This window comes from Hylobates moloch, unplaced genomic scaffold (assembly GCF_009828535.3).
Source record: "Hylobates moloch isolate HMO894 unplaced genomic scaffold, HMol_V3 SCAFFOLD_12, whole genome shotgun sequence".
NCBI classification, from domain to species: Eukaryota; Metazoa; Chordata; class Mammalia; order Primates; family Hylobatidae; genus Hylobates; species Hylobates moloch.
The window spans coordinates 50005066-50025223 of record NW_026652287.1 but is presented as its reverse complement, the minus strand read 5'-3'; the positions used below and the strand labels follow the sequence as shown (position 1 = coordinate 50025223).

Genomic DNA, 20158 nt, shown 5'->3' with positions numbered 1-20158 from the left:
ACAGACATGATAGTGCTTCACTCTTAAATATTTGACCATAATGTATACGTAAAAAAAGGGATTATTTTACCTGACCTCAAGGCCATTTTCTTAGGTCACACCTAAGAAAATTACGTTCACTGAATTATATTGTCTAATTCATAGGCAATATTCAGATTTTCAACGGGTACCCTAAAAATGTAATTTACATTTAGTGTTTGTTTGCACGCATGTGTGACTGCAAGATTGTATCACACATGTGTGACTACACATGAGTGTGCATGTGCATTTGTGTGAGTGTGTGTGCATGCTCACCCGTGTGTATGTACTTGGTTTTTAGGGGTTTCACTATGTTGCCCAGGCTGGTCTTGAACTCCTGGCCTCAAGTGATCTTCTCTGCCTCAGCCTCCCAAAGTGTTGAGATGACAGATGTAACCACCACACCCAGTCCCACTACTGTTAATAATTGGGTTGTTTATCTTTGTTGAGTCATGAAAGTTCTTTCTAAATTCTGGGTACTAGCCCTCATCAGATGTGTAATTTGCAGACATTTTCTCCTATACTATGGGTTATCTTTTCACTTTCCCGACAATGTCCATTAGTGCAACAAAAAATTTTAATTTTGATGAAATCCAATTTCTCTTTTTCTTTTGCTGCTTGTACTTCTGGTGCCACATCTCAAAGAAACTATTGCCAAACCCAAGGTCATGATTTATCTCTGTGTTTTCTTTTAAGAGTTTTGGCCAGGCGCAGTGGCTCACGCTTGTAATCCCAGCACTTTGGGAGGCCGAGGCGGGCGGATCACGAGGTCAGGAGATCGAGACCACGATGAAACCCCGTCTCTACTAAAAATACAAAAAAAATTAGCCGGGCGTGGTGGCGGGCGCCTGTAGTCCCAGCTACTCGGAGAGGCTGAGGCAGGAGAATGGCATGAACCCGGGAGGCGGAGCTTGCAGTGAGCCGAGATTGCGCCACTGCACTCTAGCCTGGGCGACAGAGCGAGACTCCGTCTCAAAAAAAAAAAAAAGTTTTATAGTTTCAGCTCTGTTTTGAGTTAATTTTTTTATATGGTGTGAGGTAGGGATCCAAATTCATTTTCTCTCTCTCTCTCTTTTTTTTTTTTTTTTTGAGATAGGACCTTGCTCTGTCACCCAGGCTGAAGTGCAGTAGTGTGATCATAGCTCACTGCAGCTCAACCTCCTGGGCTCAAGTGATCCTCCCACCTCAGCTTCCTAAAGTGTTGAGATTGCAGGTGTAAGCCACCACCCACAGACCAACTTCACTCTATTCAGTTGTCTCAGCACTGTTTGTTAAAAAGACTATTCTTTCCCCATTGAATGGTCTTGGCACCCTTATTTCAAATCAGTTGCCCTTAGCTGTCTGGATTCATTTCAGGGCTCTCACTTCTATCCCATTGGTTTCTATGTCTCTCCTTATGCTGGTACTACACTGTCTTGATTACTGTAGATTTGTAGTAAGTTTTGAAATTAGGAAGTGTGAGTCCTCCAACGTTATTCTTCTTTTTCAAGATTCCTGAGTCCTTTGTGTTTTCATATAAATTTTAAGATCAGTTCCATTTCTGCAGAAAAGGCCATTGAGATTTTGATAGGCTTCCCCTAATGCTAACATCTTACAAGACTGTGATCCATTTATCATAGCTAAGAATAAACACTGGACATCAGTGTTAACCAGACTCCAGATTTTATTTGGATTTCCCCAAGTTTTCCCACTCATGGCCTTGTTTTCTGGTTCGGGATCACCTTTAGGGTCCCATGTCACATTTAGTCATCACGTCTCCTTGGTCTCCTCCAATCTGAAAATTTTATTCTTTGCTTGTCTTTCACGACCTTGACACCCTTCTTTTTCCTTTCTTTGTTTTTAATTAATTAATTTATTTTTGAGACAGGGTCTTGCTCTGTCACCCAGTATGTTAGTCCATTTTCATGCTGCTGATAAAGACATACCCAAGACTGGGAATTGATAAAGAAAAATAGGTTTATTGTTACTTATTTATTTATTTATTTATTTATTTTGAGATGGAGTCTCGCTCTGTCACCCAGGCTGGAGTGCAATGGTGCAATCTCAACTCACTGGAACCTCTGCCTCCCGGGTTCCAGCAGTTCTCCTGCCTCAGCCTCCTGAGCTGGGATTACAGGCACCTGCCATTGTGCCTGGCTAATTTTTGTATTTTTGTAGAGATGCGCTTTCACCATGTTGGGGAGGCTGGTGTTGAACTCCTGACCTTAGGTGATCCGTTTCCCTTGGCCTCCCAAAGTACTGGGATTACAGACGTGAGCCACCATGCCCAGCCAGAAAAAGAGGTTTAGTGGACTTACAGTTCCACGTGGCTGGGGAGGCCTTACAATCATGGCAGAAGGTGAAAGCTACGTCTTACATGGTGGCAGACAAGAGAGAATGGGAACCAAGTGAAAAGGGAAACCCCTTATAAAATTATCAGATCTCACAAGACTTATTCTCTACCACGAGAACTGTATTAGGGAAACTGTCCCCATGATTCAATTATCTCCCACTGGGTCCCTCCCACAACACATGGGAATTATGGGAGCTACAATTCAAGATGAGATTTGGGTGGGGACATAGCCACCATAGCACCCGAGGCTGGAGGGTGGTGGCACAGTCATGGCTTACTGCAGCCTTGACCTCCTGTGCTCAAGTGATTCTCCTGCCTCAGCACCCCCAGATAGCTGGGACTATAGGCTTGTGCCACCACACCCAGCTATTTTTTAATATTTTTTGTAGAGATGGAGTTTCGCCATGTTGTTCAGGCTGGTCTCGAACTCCTGAACTCAAGCAATCCGCCTGCCTCAGCCTCCCAAAGTGTTAGGATTACAGGCATGAGCCACCACACTCAGCTGACATTCTTCTTTTTGCTGTTCAAATTTTCCAAATTTGGCTGTGGGAGTCCCTTAGGCCCAGCTTCTTAAACAGGCAGATTCTTCCTTTAGGGGGAGGTAGAATGACATTTATTTTTCTTACTATTTATTTATTTTTTTAATTAAAAAGTATTGATTGGTTGATTGAGACAGGATCTCACTCTGTTGCCCAAGCTAGAGTGCAGTGGCGTGATCATGGCTCACTGCACACTGACCTCCTTGGCTTAAATGGTCCTTCCGCCTTAGCCTCCCGAGTAGCTGAGACCACAGGCACCCACCACCACATCCACCTAATTTTTGTATTTTTGTAGAGATGGGGTTTCACCATGTTGCTGTGGCGGGTCTTGAACTCCTAGACTCAAGCGATCCTCTCGCCTCGGCCTCTCGATGTGCTGAGATTACAAGGTGTGAGCCACTGCGCCTGGCCAGAGTTTTTTGATTTTTTGTAGAGACGGGATCTCACTTTGTTGCCCAGGCTGGTCTCAAGCTCCTGGGCTCAAGTTATCCACCCACCTCAGCCTACCAAAGTACTGGGATTATAGGTGTGAGCCATGGCACCTGGCCAGAATGACACTTATTAGCCACCTACAGTGTGCGTTGTACGATGTTGAGCATGACACACACATCATCTCGTTGGAGCCTCAGGACCCTCTGTGCAGGAGATAACAGCCTTATTTTACAGATGGGGAAACTGAGGCTCAGAGAGGTGAAATGATTTGCCCAAGCTTCCACAGCAAGAATGTCACTCTTCCCCTACTCCAGATATCCCTCTTCTGGGCTTTCAGGGTGATCCCAACATTTGGGGACAGTCACAGATTGCAAAACATGGAACAGAGGCGGGATTCCTAGGGCAAAGTGTTGGACGTGGCCACATGCCAACCCCCTAGGGAGATCTTAGGACCTGGGAGGCCTTAGCTTTCCTGATATCAGAATAATGGCAGCTTCGGGGTTCAGTGTGGGGCCTTAGCATCAGCTCCCCTGAGTTTGAATCCTGCCTTACACTCATTGACATTGGGCAAAGAACCAAGGCCTCAGTTTCCAGTTTTCCCCTCTGGGAACTTGGGGACTGTGATAGGACCCAACTCATTGAATTCATATCCTAAGAGAAGGCCCAGCCCATTGGTGGAATTAGCACGTTCAAAGTTAGGAAACAGTATTTTATTTTTATTTTTTTCTGGAGACAGGGTCTCACTCTGTTACCCAGGCTGGAGTGCAGTGGTGCGATCATGGCTCACTGCAGCCTTGACTTCCTAGGCTCAAGTGACCCTCCCACCTCAGCCCCCTGAGTAGCTGGGACTACAGGCATGTGCCACCATGCCCAGCCAATTTTTTTTGTGTGTGCTTTTTGTAGAGATGGGGGTCTCGCTATGTTTCCCAGGCTGCTCTCTAACTTCTGGACTTGAGCGATCTGTCCGCCTCAGCCCCTCAAAGTGCTGGGATTACAGGCGTGAGCCACTGCGCCTGGCTGTAAACAGTTCTTAAGACAACTCTTTCTTCTGACACCAATTGCAGAGTTTGAGGGTCCTCACACTACTGCAGTTTCTTTAATTCTCTAGAAGAATTAACAGAACTCACTAAAAGCTGTTATATTTACGGTTACAATTTATTACGCTAAACAATGCACATGAAAATCAGCGAAGACAAGAGGCCGATGATGCGGAGTCCGGAAGAATTCTTAACATGAACTTACTTGTTCTGTCTGCATAGAGTCAGGGACAGTGTTATTTTCCCACCAGAGATGTGGGACAGCATGCATGGTGTACTGCCAACTAGGGAAGCTCCCCGGAACCTTGGTGTCCAGAGTTATGTTTCTTTCTTTCTTTTTTTTTTTTTTTAAATAGAGATGGGATCTTGTCATGTTGCCCAGTCTGGTCTCAAACCCCTGGCCTCAAGCGATCCTCCTGCCTCGGCCTCCCATAGCACTGGGATTACAGGCATGAGCCGCCACACCCGGCCTGGTGTCCAGAGTTTTCACAGGGGCTCAGTCACATAGACATAGATGACCACCTGCCTCCATGACTAATCTCATTTCCCAGGTGGATCTGATGCTGCATGGCCCAAGGCCTCCTCCAGAAATCATTTATTACTACCTGGTGTGACCCAAGACCCCAAGTAGAAAAAGATGCTCTTATCAGGCAGGACATTTGAAGAGCTTAAATCACCTCCCAGGAGCTATGGGCAAAGGCCAGCCGTCTCTTTGGCCCAGGTTCAATTCTTTACTGCATGACACCTGAGGGCTTTCACACCATCATCACATTTCATCTGTACCACAATTCTGCAAGGCGGTGAGCCTCAGGCCGTATACAGAACTAGGGGCCACTGGCCGGGTGCAGTGGCTCACATCTGTAATCCCAGCACTTTGGGAGGCCGAGGTGGTTGGATCACGAGGTCAGGAGTTCGAGACCAGCCTGGCCAACATGGTGAAACTCCGTTTCTACTAAAAATACAAAAAATATACGGGCATGGTGGCGAGTGCCTGTAATAGCTACCCAGGAGGCTGAGGCAGGAGAATCACTTGAACCCAGGAGGCGGAGGTTGCAGCGAGCTGAGATCTCACCATTGCATGCCAGCCTGGGTGACAAGAGTGAAACACTGTCTTAAAAAAGAAAACAAAAAACTAGGGGCCAGGACTGGATGCTGGGCACTCCATTCCCTCAGCCATCCCAACCTCCCTCTGGCCCCAGAGTGGCCGTCTTCCTGTGGTGGGCTGCAACGTTGGTTCAAGGCAGAGCCCCCCATGCTGCGTGTCTTCCATAGGTTGGAGAAGAAACCTATTTTTCTGTGAAGTCTACATGTCCCTGCAACTTTACCCTGTACTATGAGGTGGCTGCGCGGGGCAATATTGTGCTATCAGGCCAGCAGCCTGCCCACATCACCCTGCAGCGAAGCAAGCGGGCTGCCCCTGCCCTGGAGAAACCGATTCGTTTAACCCACCTTTCTGAGACAGGTGAGCCGGGAAATAGGGAGAAGATTCCTGTTCTTCCTTCTGAAACGTTGAGACTCACATGGGTGCTCCTGCAAGGAGGGACAAGGCAAGACCTAGCAGAGAGGGGAGTCTGCCTTGGGGCAGAGGGGACACATCCTTAATAATACCAGACTGGATCCAGGAAGGCAGTGATCAGCTGCTGGAAGTGGAGAGGGTCTAGGCCCCAGCCTCTTCTCACTCTGTGTCTGCAGGGGACAGGGACAAGCCAGCCACAGACTGGGCTCTTGCCCTGGCCCACATTGTGCTGTTGCTTCTTCGCCCAGGTGGTTCTGCCTATCAGTCCTCTTCTCTTCTCTCTTTTTGACACCATGTGCTTCTCATAAGGCCCTCCTCCCAGAGGACTTCCTTAGTCCCCTCCTCTTCAAAGCCCTTCTTCCCAATACAGGGTCCCCGACTTGAGCGCTATAGACATATAAGGGGGTGAATCACTCCTGAGTGGGAGGGGTCCTGTGCACTGTAGGGTGCTGAGCAGCATCCCTGGTCTCTCCCCACCAGATGCCAGTAGTACCAGCTTTCCACAGTATGATGACCTAAAAAGTCTCCAGATATTGCCACTATCCCCAGGGGACAGGGTCACTCCCAGGTGAGAATCACTGAGATAGGTAGGTAGATAGATAGAATGATGGGTGGATAAATAGATAGACAGGCAGGTCTCTCAGGCTAAGGCCAGGTTTCTCAACCTTGGCACTATCAACATTTGGGCAAGATCATTTTCTGTGGTGGAGGCACTGTAGGATGTTGAGCAGCATCCCTGGCCTCCATCCCGTAGATGCCAATAGCCCTATAGATGATGGAAGGATGGATTGATGGATGGATGGACAGATAGAAAGATGGATGAATGGATGGATGGACGGATGGATGGACTGATAGAACAGTGGATGGAAAGATGGATGGATGGATGGATAGGTGGATGGATGGATGAATGGACAGAGAGATGGATGGATGGATGGATGAATGGACAGATAGATGTATGGACAGAAGGATGGATGGATGGATGAATAGACGGATGGATGGATGATAGATAAATGGGTGGATTAATGGACAGATGGATAGATGGATGGACTGAAAGATGGGTGGATGGATGGATGGATGGATGGACAGATGAATGGATGGACAGATGGATGGATGAATGGACAGATGGATGGTTGGATGAATAGATGTATGGATGAATAGACGGATGGACAGAAGGATGGACGGATGGATGGATAATGGGTTAAAAGGACAGGAGAATGATGGATAGATGATTGGGTGGTGGACGGATGGGTGGATGATGGATGGATAAACGGATGGATAGTGGGTGGGTGGGTGGATGATGGATGATAAATAGAGGGATGGGTGGATGGTTGGATGGGTGGATGATGGATGGTTGATGAATAGAGGGAAGGGTGGATGGTGGGTGAGTGGATGGATGGGTAGATAGTGGATGGATGAAGAGATGGATGGATGGATAGATAGATAAGTAGATAGATGGATGGATGGATAGATAGATAGACAGACAGAGAAGATCCCTCTTTCTTAGGCAGGCTTTCTCACCCTCTGCACTGTCAACATTTGGGACCATCCTATGCACTGTAGGATGCTGACTAGCATCTCTGGCTTCTACACACCGGAAGCCAGTAGCATCCGCTCCAGCAATGATGACCAAAAAACGCCTGCAGACATTGCCAGCATCCCCTGGGTAGCAGAATTGCATTGGTTGAGAACTGCTGGCCAGAGTCGTGCTTTGGGCATGGTGCACCTTCATCCTCTTGGTCTTCTTTTCTGGGTGAAATAACAGGGGCTTTATGTCTCACTGGAATCCTTGTCCAGGGCCAGCCCTGGGCTTGGAACTCCCCACAATCTGTCCCCATTTAACCCCACCGCAGCCTGGGATGGTGGTGGTTCCACTGTGTCCATCTGCAGATAAATGGGCTGTGACTTGGGGATGGGGGTTTCAGGGACTTTCCCATTGCCCAGGAGGGGCCAGAGCCAGGATTTGAACCCCAAGGCCGATTGGGTACCCACCTCCTCCTGTTGGCCATGAGTTTCCTTGTGTCCCCACTTCCCCCTACCATCCCTGTCCACTGGCTGCGCTGAGCTCTGCACAGAACCAGCTGACAGACGGCCCATTCTGGAACTGGGAGACTTTCTACCCTCATTCTCTGGCCATAGAGTATTTGGGAGTGCCTGGACAGGCTTCTAAAATCCTCTATCCTTTAAGGATCATTTACCCACAGGGAAGGCAGTATGAACTCGGTTCAAGTCAACAAATAATGGCTGCCTGGGTCTGCTGGCCCTAGACCCCAGCAAGACAGAGCCAATCAGAGGGAGGGACTGGAGGTCAGGGGCACACTGGGGAGCTGGAGTGGTGCTGCCTGGACAAGCCAAGGTGGTTTTGCTGTCCGCGGAGGAAGCAGAGGGCTGGTTAGGGAGCAGGGACCGTGTTCCCCGGCAGAGAGGATGATTCTAGGCAAATTCCAACCTGCTCTGTAGGAGCCCATGGTGACCCTAGAGCTGAGTCAATAGGAAGAGTCAGCATTGACCAAGGATGTAGCCTGGGAAGGGCATTTCAAAACCAAAGATGCATGGTCTCAATGCATAGACAGGAGTATAGCGCAGGGCAAATTGGGGCAGAGCCTGAATGGCTGAGGTTGCATGTCGGATGCAGAGAATTCACCACCTCTCTCTACTTTTGCTCACCTCAGAGCCCCCACCAGCCCCAGCAGCTGAGGTCGACGTGTGTGTGACCTCTGTTCGTCTGGCCGTGACCTCCAGCATGGTCCCCCTTGGTCGCCTGCTGGTCTTCTACGTCAGGGAGAATGGAGAAGGGGTCGCCGACAATCTTCAGTTTGCAGTTGAGACCTTCTTCGAAAACCAGGTAGAGCATCGTGCACTGAACCTGGGACACAGCCAGGGGCCATCGGGGCTTCTCCAAGGTGCTGGCCAGGGGGTCTGTGCACACCTGAGACTCATGTTGTGTCGCAGCATGATGTAAGGAATTATGGGAACATGAGTTGCATCTTTACTGAAGCATCTCCAAAAGTCACCCAAAAGGAGATTGCATTCACAACACATAGGGAAAGCCATCAATTGTTCTCTGCCTTTGTTGAATTCAGGATTTAAGGGAAGCATTTGTTTCCATCGGCACCCTCAGCCTCCTCTCCCCCTCCCTGCAACAACTTTTATTATTATTATAATTATTTTGAGATGGAGTCAAGCTCTGTCGCCCAGGCTGGAGTGCAGTAGCACGATCTCGGCTCACTGCAGCCTCTGCCTCCCGGGTTCAAGCAATTCTCCTGCCTCAGCCTCCTGAATAGCTGAGACTACAGGCATGTGCCACCACATCTGGCTAATTTTTGTATTTTTAGTAGAGATGGGGTTTCACCATGTTGGCCAGGCTGGTCTTGAAATCCTGGCCTTAAGTGATCCACCCGCCTCAGCCTCCCGAAGTGCTGGAATTACAGGTGTGAGCCACTGCGCCTGGCTCCTCCCTGCAACTTCTAAACAAACTGCCACATGCTGTCTGCCAGCACCTGCCTTCCCATCTCTCCCTGTCCCTCTGTGTTCCCTTTTTTGTGTCCGCTGCACAATGACCAGCTGCCCTTCACAGTGTGGGACCAGTTCTACCCAGGTAGCGAGGCCAGGTTCCCAGCTGAGCTGGCAAAGACCCACTCTCCTTGGTGGGCAGGGGGTGCATGGATGGGGCAGAAGAGATGCCTCTGGACTAGACCAAACCTGGATTGAACCAAGTTTCTTTTTTTTCATTGTTTGAAACGGAGTTTCACTCTTGTTGCCCTGGCTGGGGTGCAACGGCACTGTCTCAGCTCACTGCAACCTCTGTCTCCCGGCTTCAAGCAATTCTCCTGCCTCAGCCTCCTAAGTAGCTGGGATTACAGGCACCTGCCACCATGCCCAGCTAAATTTTGTATTTTTAGTAGAGACGGGGGTTTCACCATGTTGGCCAGGCTGGTCTTGAACTCTTGACCTCAGGTGATCCACCCGCCTCAGCCTCCCAAAGTATTGGGATTACAGGCGTGAGCCACCACTCCCAACCAACTGAACCAAGTTTCTTATCCCTTGCTGCATTTGCGCCAAGGTTTCAGTGACGTATTCAGCAAATGAGACCCAACCTGGGGAGGTTGTCGACCTGCGGATCAGGGCTGCAAGGGGCAGCTGTGTGTGCGTCGCCGCAGTTGATAAGAGTGTCTACCTGCTCAGGTCTGGGTTCCGGCTGACTCCTGCCCAGGTGAGCAGACCCCTCAGGCTTGGGTTCTAGACCTCCACGGGGCCTTACCTTCTCTTGCTCTCCCTTTCCCATCTCTCATTCCAATAAATGAAGAGTGGCATTTGAATCCAGATTCGCTTTCTCCGTCGGGTTCATTTTTCAGGGAACCTAATGGGTGTCTGATAAATCCTTGCTGCTGCTTTAGTGCAGTTGCAAGATCAGGGAGTCAAGGTTATCAGATTTTTGCAATATGACATTGGGCCAGGTCTCTTCTCTCTGGCTCCAATTTGCCCATCTTATTTTATATTATTTTTAGAGTTGGGATCTTGCTCTGTTGCCTGGGCTGGAGTGCAGTGGCATGATCATAGCTCACTGTAGCGAACACCTGGGCTTAAGCGATCCTCCCACCTCAGCCTCCAGAGTAGCTGGGGCTGCAGGCATGCACCACCACGCTTGGCTAATTTTTTCTATCTTTTGTAGGGGCAGGGTCTTGCTGTGTAGCCCAGGCTGGTCTCGAACTCATTTGCTCAAGCCAGCCTCCTGTTTCAGCCTCCCCAGTGACTGGGATTAGAGGCATGAGCCACTGTGCCTGGCTCCTGTTTGCCCATCTGAAAATGGGCTGATGCTACCAGTGCCCATCTCCTGGAGGTTGTCATGATGTGATAAAGAGGTTGGGATGGGAGCATGCCACACCCACAGGAGCCAGTGTGGGTTGTAAAGAAAACTTCAGCTGACCAGTCTCTGTCCCCCTTTGCCTGCAGGTTTTCCAGGAACTGGAAGATTATGATGTTTCTGATTCCTTTGGCGTGTCCAGGGAGGATGGTCCTTTTTGGTGGGCTGGGCTGACGGCCCAACGACGCCAGCGCTCCTCTGTCTTCCCGTGGCCTTGGGGCATCACCAAGGACTCTGGGTTTGCCTTCACCGTAAGGAGAGGTGGTCTCAGATCCCTCTGCCCCCTTCTAAAGTCCTCTTGCCTAGAAATAAGAGTCTAGGAGATCCAGAAATAGGTTGGAAACAGAATTGGAAGCTTTTCTTTCTTTTTTTTGAGATGGGGTCTCGCTCTGTGGCCCAGGCTGGAGTGCGGTGGTGCGATCATAGCTCACTGCAGCCTCGACCACCTGTGCTCAAGTGATCCTCCCACCTCAGTCTCCCAAGTAGCTGGAACTACAGGTGCATGCCACCACACATGGCTAATTTTATTTTACTTTATTTTTTTGTAGAGATGGGGTCTTGCTATGTGGCCCTGGCTAGTGTCAAACTCCTGGCCTCAAGCAATCCTCCTGCCTCAACTTCCCAAAGTGTTAGGATTACAAGCATGAGCCATTGCGCCCAGCCTTCCAAACTTTTCTTTTTCATTTCTCCCCAATGAAAGCTCACAAGTAGATCCTTCCAATTTGCAAAGCTGTGGAGAGCAGAATGTTATGCATGTCAACGGTCAGGTTCAAGTGGGTAACTTGAACTTGTGATGGGACGTGTTATGACATTGACATGCTTTGCTGCGAGGAAAACCTTCTCATTGGGAGCTGTGGGTGCCAGTAGCTCTTAGCTCTGCCTCGCTTTTGTTAACTTGGTTGTGTGTCTGGCAACTTTCAAGCAGAAGGAGGTGGCTGTGTTCCCAGGTGGCAGGAGGTCTGAACTGCATAGGTGATCCTCCTGCCTCAGCCTCCCCAGTCGCTGGGATTAGAGGCATGAGCCACTGTGCCAAGGGCTCCAGTTTACCCATCTTAAAAAGGGCTAATGGGGTGCCTGTAGTCCCAGCTACTCGGGAGGCTGAGGCAGGAGAATGGCGTGAACCTGGGAGGCGGAGCTTGCAGTGAGCCAAGATTGTGCCACTGCACTCCAGCCTGGGCGACCGAGCGAGACTCCGTCTCAGGAAAAAAAAAAAAAAAAAAAAAAAAAAAAGGGCTAATGCTGGCTGGGCACGGTGGCTCATGCCTGTAATCCCAGCACTTTGGGAGGCCAAGGTGGGCAGATCACAAGGTCAAGAGATCGAGACCATCCTGGCCAACATGGTGAAACCCCGTCTCCACTAAAAACACAATAATTAGCTGGGTGTGGTGGTGCGTGCCTGTAGTCCCAGCTACTTGGGAGGCTGAGTTAGGAGAATCACTTGAACCCGGGAGGTGGAGGTTGCAGTGAGCAGAGATCACGTCACCGCACTCCAGCCAGGTGACAGAGCGAGACTCCGTCTCAAAAAAAAAAAAAAAAAGGGGGCTAATGCTATCAGGTGCCCATCTCCGGACGTTGTCATGATGTGATATAGATAGAAAGGGATTGAAATGGGAGCATGCTTTGCCCTTCAGGGTCACACCTTAGGGTGCTGGAGGTCTCCACTCAAATGCATGTCCTGTTGGAGGGAACCTTTCATTTCAGCTTTAAAACATATTTCTGGCCAGGTGTGGTGTCTCACGCCTGTAATCCCAGCACTTTGGGAGGCCAAGGCAGGTGGATCACCTGAAGTCAGGAGTTCGAGACCAGCCTGATCAACATGGTGAAACCCCATCTCTACTAAAAATACAAAAATTAGCCAGGTGTGGTGGTGGGCGCCTGTAATCCCAGCTACTCGGGAGGCTAAGGCAAGAGAATCTCTGGAACTGGGAGGCGGAGGTTACAGTGATCATGCCACTGCCCTCCAGCCTGGATGGTAGAGTGAGACTCTGTCTCAAAAAAATAAATAAATAATATTTCAAAGGCATCCTTTCCTCCCCGACCTGTGCTGCTTTTATCATGAAATTTTCCAAACATGCAGAAAAGTTGAGCGAATTAGACAACAAATACCCACATGCCTGCCACCTAGTTCCCACAGTTCTATTTGCTAAAACAAAACAAAAACAAAACAAAACAAAACAAAAAAACAAAAACAAAAAAACCTTTTTTGTTTCTTTTTTTGAGACAAGGTCTCACTTTGTCACCCAGGCTGGTATGCAGTGGCATAATCTCAGCTCACTGAAGTCTTGACCTCCTGGGCTCAAGTGATCCTCCCGCCTCAGCCTCCTGAGTAGCTGGGACCACAGACACACACCATCATGCCTCGCTAATTTTTTTATATTTGTAGAGATGGGGTTTCACCATGTTGCCCAGGCTGGTCTCGAACTCCTGGGCTCAATGGATCCACTCGCCTTAGCCTCCCGAAGTGCTGGGATTACAGACATGCACCACTGCACCTGGCAAAATAAACCTTTTCTTTTTTTTTGAAAAATAAAATTTCAGTTATGATTATGTGAACTGCCTGACAGTTTGAACCCCAGGTCCCTTCTGGAAGTCAGAGGTGACGCCTTTGATTCAAAAGAACTGGGTTTAAATTTCTTATTCACAAATCCAAGTCAGCCCAGGCTAGAGTGAGTCTTCTTTCAAATCCAGTTGCTCCCAGTAATTAGTACAATGACGAGGACATAATAAAAAGAGTCATTGCATAGCCGGGCATGGTGGTGCATGCCTCTAGTCCCAGCTACTCAAGAGGCTGAGGTGGGAGGATTGCTTGAGCCTGGGAGTTTGAGGCTGCAGTGAGCTATGATTGCACCACTGCACCCCAGCCTGAACCACAGAGCGAGGTCATCTCTAATAATACTAATACTAATAATACTAATAAAAGAGATCATTGCATCCCACAGTTGGTCCTTGGTTGGGGTCAAGTACTGCGCCAACTCATTTCCTCCCCTGCCCTCCCCTCCCCTTCCCCTTCCTTCTTTTCTTTTCCTTTTTTTTTTCTGAGACGGAGTCTTGCTCTATCACCCAGGCTGGAGTGCAGTGGTGTGATCTTGGCTCACTGCAACCTCTGCCTCCTGGGTTCCAGTGATTCTCCTGCCTCAGCCTCCCAAGTAGCTGGGATTACAGGTGCCCACCACCACGCCTGGCTAATTCTTGTATTTTTAGTAGAGATGGGGTTTCACCATGTTGGCCAGGCTAGTCTTGAACTCCTGATCTCAAGTGATCCTCCCACCTTGGCCTCCCAAAGTGCTGGGATTACAGGCATGTGCCACCACACCTGGCCATGATTTTTCTAATTGAGATGAAATTCATATAACATAAAACTCACCATTTATAATTCAGTGGCATTTATTATATTCACAGTGCCATGCAACCACCACCCCTACCTAATTCCAGAGCATTTCATCCCCCAGAAGGAAACCCTGTCGCCAGTAGCAATCACTCCCCATTTCCCCTCCCTCAGCCCCTGGCAGTCACCAGTCGATCTGCTTTTTGTCTCTATGGATTTGCCTGTTCTGGGCGTTTCATCTTAACGGAATCATACAACACGTGGCCTTTTGTGTTTGGACCATCTGATTTGGTTCCACAGTTCAAATGTGCTGTTCTCTCTTCTTCTCCACCCCGGATGGTCACTGGGTCCCATATTCTCCCCAGCCTGTACCACCAAACCCAGAGTAAAAGAATGATGCCCCCATGGTGGCAGGTGCCTGTAGTCCCAGCTACTTGGGAGGCTGAGATAGGAGAATGGCTTGAACCTGGGAGGCAGAGCATGCAGTGAGCCGAGATCATGCCACTGCACTCCAGCCTGGGCAACAGAGCGAGACTCCATCTCAAAAAACAAAAAACAAAAAACAAACAAAACAAAACAAAACCCAAAAAGGCAAAAAAAAGAATGATGCCCCCAAGGCTGCCAAAAAGTGATATTGGGACAATGGCCACAGGGTGACTCATTCCCTTATCCTTCTGGGGGCTGTCAGCATCCACTTCCCCACCAATGGTTTGGATGTTGTCTGTTGCCTAGGAAACGGGACTGGTGGTGATGACCGACCGAGTGAGCCTGAACCACCGGCAGGATGGTGGCCTCTACACCGATGAGGCTGTCCCTGCTTTCCAGCCCCACACAGGGAGCCTGGTGGCAGTGGCTCCTTCCAGGCACCCCCCCAGGTAACAGCTTATACGTTGAGCAAGGTTTTCTAACTCTGGTGCTATTGACATTTGGGGCTTGTCTTAGTCCTTCCTGGCTGCTATAACAGAAGACCACAGACAGAGTGGCTTATAAACAACTGAGATTTATTTCACATGGTTCTTGGGGTTGGGAAGTCCAAGAACAGGGCACCAGCAGATTTGGTGTCTGGTGAGGGCTCACTTCCTGCTTCATTGATGGTGCCTTCTGCCTTTTTGCTGTATCCTCATATGGCAGGAGGAGTGAGGGAGCTCTCTGGAGCCTTTTTTTTTTTTTTGAGATGGAGTCTCACTCACTCTGTTTCCCAGGCTGGAATGCAGTCGTGTGATGTTGGCTCCCCGCAACCTCCACCTCCCAGGTTCAAGTGATTCTCCTGCCTCAGCCTACTGAGTCACTGGGATTACAGGCATGCCACCATGCTTGGCTGATTTTTGTATTTTTAGTAGAGACAGGGTTTCACCATGTTGGCCAAGCTGGTCTTGAACTCCTGGCCTCAAGTGATTTGCCTGCTGCAGCCTCCCAAAGTGCTGGGATTACAGGTGTGAGCCTCTGCACCTGGCCTAGAGTCCCTTTTATAAGGGCCCTAATGTCATTCATGAGCACTCCACTTTCATAACCTAATCATGCCCTAGAAGCTTCACCTCAGCACCATCACCTTGGAGGTTAAGATTTGAACATACGAAGTTTCAGGGGGATGCAAACATTGAGTCCATTGCAGGGTAGGATCATTCTGTGCACTGTGAGGGGTGTCCTCTGCACTGTAGGGTGTTGAGCAGCATCCCTGACCTCCACCCACTAGATGTCAGTCACACTCCTTCCCAGTTGTAACAACCAAAATTATCTCCAGACATTGCCCAGTGTTCCCTGGGGGCCATTGGCATAGCAGGCTAGGACACTGAGTGCTTCATATACCTCCTCCCTACCCAATTCTTGGCCCTGCCCCAGTGCGCAGGATTAGGGATATGGAAAAGAATAGAAAATGAATCAGGAGAGCTGACCTGTCTGAGGACAGATGGGTCTAGGCAAGATGAGAACCTGGGGCTTGATCTCCCAACTCCCAGAGACTCTGTTTAGAGAGTTCTTTATTTTGTCCTTTCTCCTTCCTCCCACCCTTCCCTCCTCTTCCTACTACTTTGTTTCTCCTTCTTCTCCAACTCTACTGTCATGAGTTAGACACAAAATAATTACTTTTCAGTCTTTTTTATCTTAAATATAAACACTGGCTGGGCACAGTGGCTCATGCCTGTAACCCCAGCACTTTGGAAGGCCAAGGCAGGCAGATCACTTGAGCCTAGGAGTTTGAGACCAGCTTGGGCACATGGAAAAACCTTGTCTCTACAAAAAATACAAAAATTAACCATGTGTGGTGGCTCATGCCTGTAGTCCCAGCTACTTGGGAGGCTGAGACTGGAGGATTGCTTGAGCCTGGGATGGTTGAGGCTGCAGTGAGCTGTGATTGTGCCACTGCACTCCAGCCTGAGTGACATTTAAAATAATAATAATAATAATAATAATAAATATATAAATATTTTTTTTTTTTTTTTTTGGGGGTTGTCTGTCGCCAGGTGAGTGCAGTGGTCTAATCCTGTCAGTCCGCTCCCTGGTTCATCCCTTCTCCTGCCTCAGCCTCTCCAGTAGTGGGATATTGGGTCGCCACCAGCCTTAATTTTTTTTTTTTTAGTAGAGTGGGTTTCACCGTGGTATCCGCCCGCCTCAGCCTCCCACAGTGCTGAGATTACAAGCGTGAGCCACCGTGCCCGGCCTAAATATAAACACTTAAGCCATTAGAGGATTATGAATTTTCCTCTGAGTACTGCTTTGGCTGCAGTCACATTGTGCTATGAAGTATTTCCAGTATTGCTCACCGCCAAATAGGTTCTAACTTGTGGAATGATTCCCTTTTTGAGGTATGACCTGTCCAGGAAACCTCTTGATCTGGTGGCCAGCCCTGATGAGCCTGTCCATGGAAGTGTTCTCCATCTTTCAAGCCCTCTCTATATAAAACAGGAACCTTCTTGTGCCCCTCCGTCCCCTCCCCAGTGATTCCTGGATGCTTCAGTCTCCCAGGCTCTTCCTGCTGGGGCCACACGTTTAGCAGGCCTAAAGGGTTCCTAGTTTCCCAACTCCTAATCAGGGAATTGGCAGATTAGGCTTCATACTGTAGTTTGGATACACATGGAAGCATTTTCAAGATGTGACTGGATGAGGAAGATTGGAATGCTGGCCCCAGGGCCTCTGTCAGCTTGCAGCCACCCCAGAGGCCCTGACCCACTCACGTGCATGAGCCCTGAGAGCTTGTCTTGGAGCTGGTACAGAAGCAGCAGTTTGCAAAACTCAAAACCATGAAGGCAATTGTAAATCACAGTGGAGAAAGGCATAAGAAATGCCTTCAAAATCAGGTGCCCATGCCTTTTTGTAATTGGAACAAACACATCCTTATTCTGAGAGCAACATGTATATGTGTGTATATATATATATACATTTTTTTTTTTTGGTGAGACAGAGTCTCTCTCTGTTGCCCAGGCTGGAGTGTAGTGGCGCCATCTTGGCTTACTACAAGCTCTGCCTCCCGGGTTCATGCCATTCTCCTGCCTCAGCCTCCCAAATAGCTGGGACTACAGGCGCCCACCACCATGCCTGGCTAATTTTTGTTGTATTTTTTAGTAGAGATGGGGTTTCACCATGTTAGCCAGGATGGTCTCCATCTCCTGACCTCATGATCTGCCCATCTCGGCCTCCCAAAGTGCTGGGATTACAGACATGAGCCACCACACCCGGCCACATATTTTTAATTATATATGTATTTTCTTTTTTTAAAAAAATTATAGGCCGGGCGCGGTGGCTCACGCTTGTAATCCCAGCACTTTGGGAGGCCGAGGCGGGTGGATCACGAGGTCAGGAGATCGAGACCACGATGAAACCCCGTCTCTACTAAAAATACAAAAAAATTAGCCGGGCGTGGTGGCGGGCGCCTGTAGTCCCAGCTACTCGGAGAGGCTGAGGCAGGAGAATGGCGTGAACCCGGGAGGCGGAGCTTGCAGTGAGCCGAGATTGGGCCACTGCACTCCAGCCTGGGCGACAGAGCGAGACTCCGTCTCAAAAAAAAAAAAAAAAAAAAAATTTAAGTTCTAGGGTACATGTGCACAACATGCAAGTTTGATACATAGGTATACATGTGCCATGTTGGTTTGCTGCACCCATCAGCTCATCATTTACATTAGGTATTACTCCTAATGCTATCCCTCCCCCAGCCCCCCACACCCCAACAGGCCCTAGAGTGTGATGTTCCCTGCCCTGTGTCCAGGTGTTCTCATTGTTCAGTTCCCACCTATGAGTGAGAACATGTGGTATTTGGTTTTCTGTCTTTGTGATAGTTTGCTGAGAATGATGGTTTCCAGCTTCATCCATGTCCCTGCAAAGGACATGAACTCATCCTTTTTTATGGCCGCGTAGTATTCCATGGTGTATATGTGCCACGTTTTCTTAATCCAATCTATCATTGATGGACATTTGGGTTGGTTGCAAGTCTTTGCTATTGTGAATCATGCCACAATAAACATACGTGTGCATGTGTCTTTATAGTAGCATAATTTATAATCCTTTGGGTATATATCCAGTAATGGGATTGCTGGGTCAAATGGTATTTCTAGTTCTAGATCCTTGAAGAATCGCCACACTGTCTTCCACAATGATTGAACTAATTTACACTCCCACCAACAGTGTAAAAGCATTCCTATTTCTCCACATCCTCTCCAGCATCTATTGTTTCCTGGCATTTTAATGATCGCCATTCTAATTGGTGTGAGATGGTATCTCATTGTGGTTTTGATTTGCATTTCTCTGATGGCCAGTGATGATGAGCATTTTTTCATGTGTTGGATGCATAAATGTCTTCTTTTGAGAAGTGTCTGTTCATATCCTTTGCCCACTTTTGATGGGGTTGTTTTTTTCTTGTAAATTTGTTTGAGTTATTTATAGATTTTGGATATTAGCCCTTTGTCAGATGGGTAGATTGCAAAAATTTTCTCCCATTCTGTAGGTTGCCTGTTCACTCTGATGGTAGTTTCTTTTGCCATGCAGAAGCTCTTTAATTAGATCCCATTTGTCTATTTTGGCTTTTGTTGCCATTGCTTTTGGTGTTTTAGTCATGAAGTCCTTGCCCATGCCTATGTCCTGAATGGTATTGCCTAGGTTTTCTTCCATGATTTTTATGGTTTTATGTCTAACATTTAAGTCTTAAATCTGTCTTGAATTAATTTTTGTATAAAGTGTAAGGAAGGGATCCAGTTTCAGCTTTCTATATATGGCTACCCAATTTTCCCAGAACCATTTATTAAATAGGGAATCCTTTCCCCATTTCTTGTTTTTGTCAGGTTTGTCAAAGATCAGATGGTTGTAGATGTGTGGAGTTATTTCTGAGGCCTCTGTTCTGTTCCATTGGTCTATACATCTGTTTTGGTACCAGTACCATGCTGTTTTGGTTACTGTAGCCTTGTAGTATAGTTTGAACTCAGGTATCGTTATGCCTCCTGCTTTGTTCTTTTTGCTTAGGATTGTCTTGGCAATGTGGGCTCTTTTTGATTCCATATGAACTTTAAAGTAGTTTTTTTCCAATCCTGTGAAGAAAGTCATTGGTAGCTTGATGGGGATGGCATTGAATCTATAAATTACCTTGGGCAGTATGGCCATTTTAACTATATTGATTCTTCTTATCCATTAGCATGGAATGTTCTTCCATTTGTTTGTGTCCTCTTTTATTTCATTGAGCAGTGGTTTGTAGTTCTCATTCAAGAGGTCCTTCACATCCCTTGTTAAGCTGGATTCCTAGGATTCCTAGGTATTTTATTCTCTTTGTAGCAATTGTGAATGGGATTTCACTCATGATTTGGCTCTCTGTCTGTTAATTGGTGTATAGGATTTTTGTGATTTTTGCACATTGATTTTGTATCCTGAGACTTTGCTGAAGTTGCATATCAGCTTAAGGAGGTTTTGGGCTGAGATGATGGGGTTTTCTAGATATACAATCATGTCATCTGCAAACAGGGACAATTTGACTTCCTCTTTTCCTAATTGAATACCCTTTATTTCTTTCTCTTGCCTGATTGCCCTGGCCAGAACTTCCAACATTATGTTGAATAGGAGTGGTGAGAGAGGGCATCATTGTCTTGTGCCAGTTTTCAAAGGGAATGCTTCCAGTTTTTGCC

At 48.0% G+C, this 20158-nt stretch overlaps 1 protein-coding gene across 1 annotated transcript in view; it reads left to right on the top strand.

Moving 5' to 3' along the window:
* CPAMD8 (C3 and PZP like alpha-2-macroglobulin domain containing 8) overlaps nucleotides 1–20158 on the top strand; it is a 133978-nt gene that overhangs the window by 40224 nt on the left and 73596 nt on the right. The window contains exons 14-18 of the mRNA XM_032170053.2: nucleotides 5631–5820; nucleotides 8544–8716; nucleotides 9935–10084; nucleotides 10825–10986; nucleotides 14793–14935. Coding sequence (XP_032025944.1) covers nucleotides 5631–5820; nucleotides 8544–8716; nucleotides 9935–10084; nucleotides 10825–10986; nucleotides 14793–14935 — 818 coding nt within the window. The remainder of the gene's footprint in view (nucleotides 1–5630; nucleotides 5821–8543; nucleotides 8717–9934; nucleotides 10085–10824; nucleotides 10987–14792; nucleotides 14936–20158) is intronic.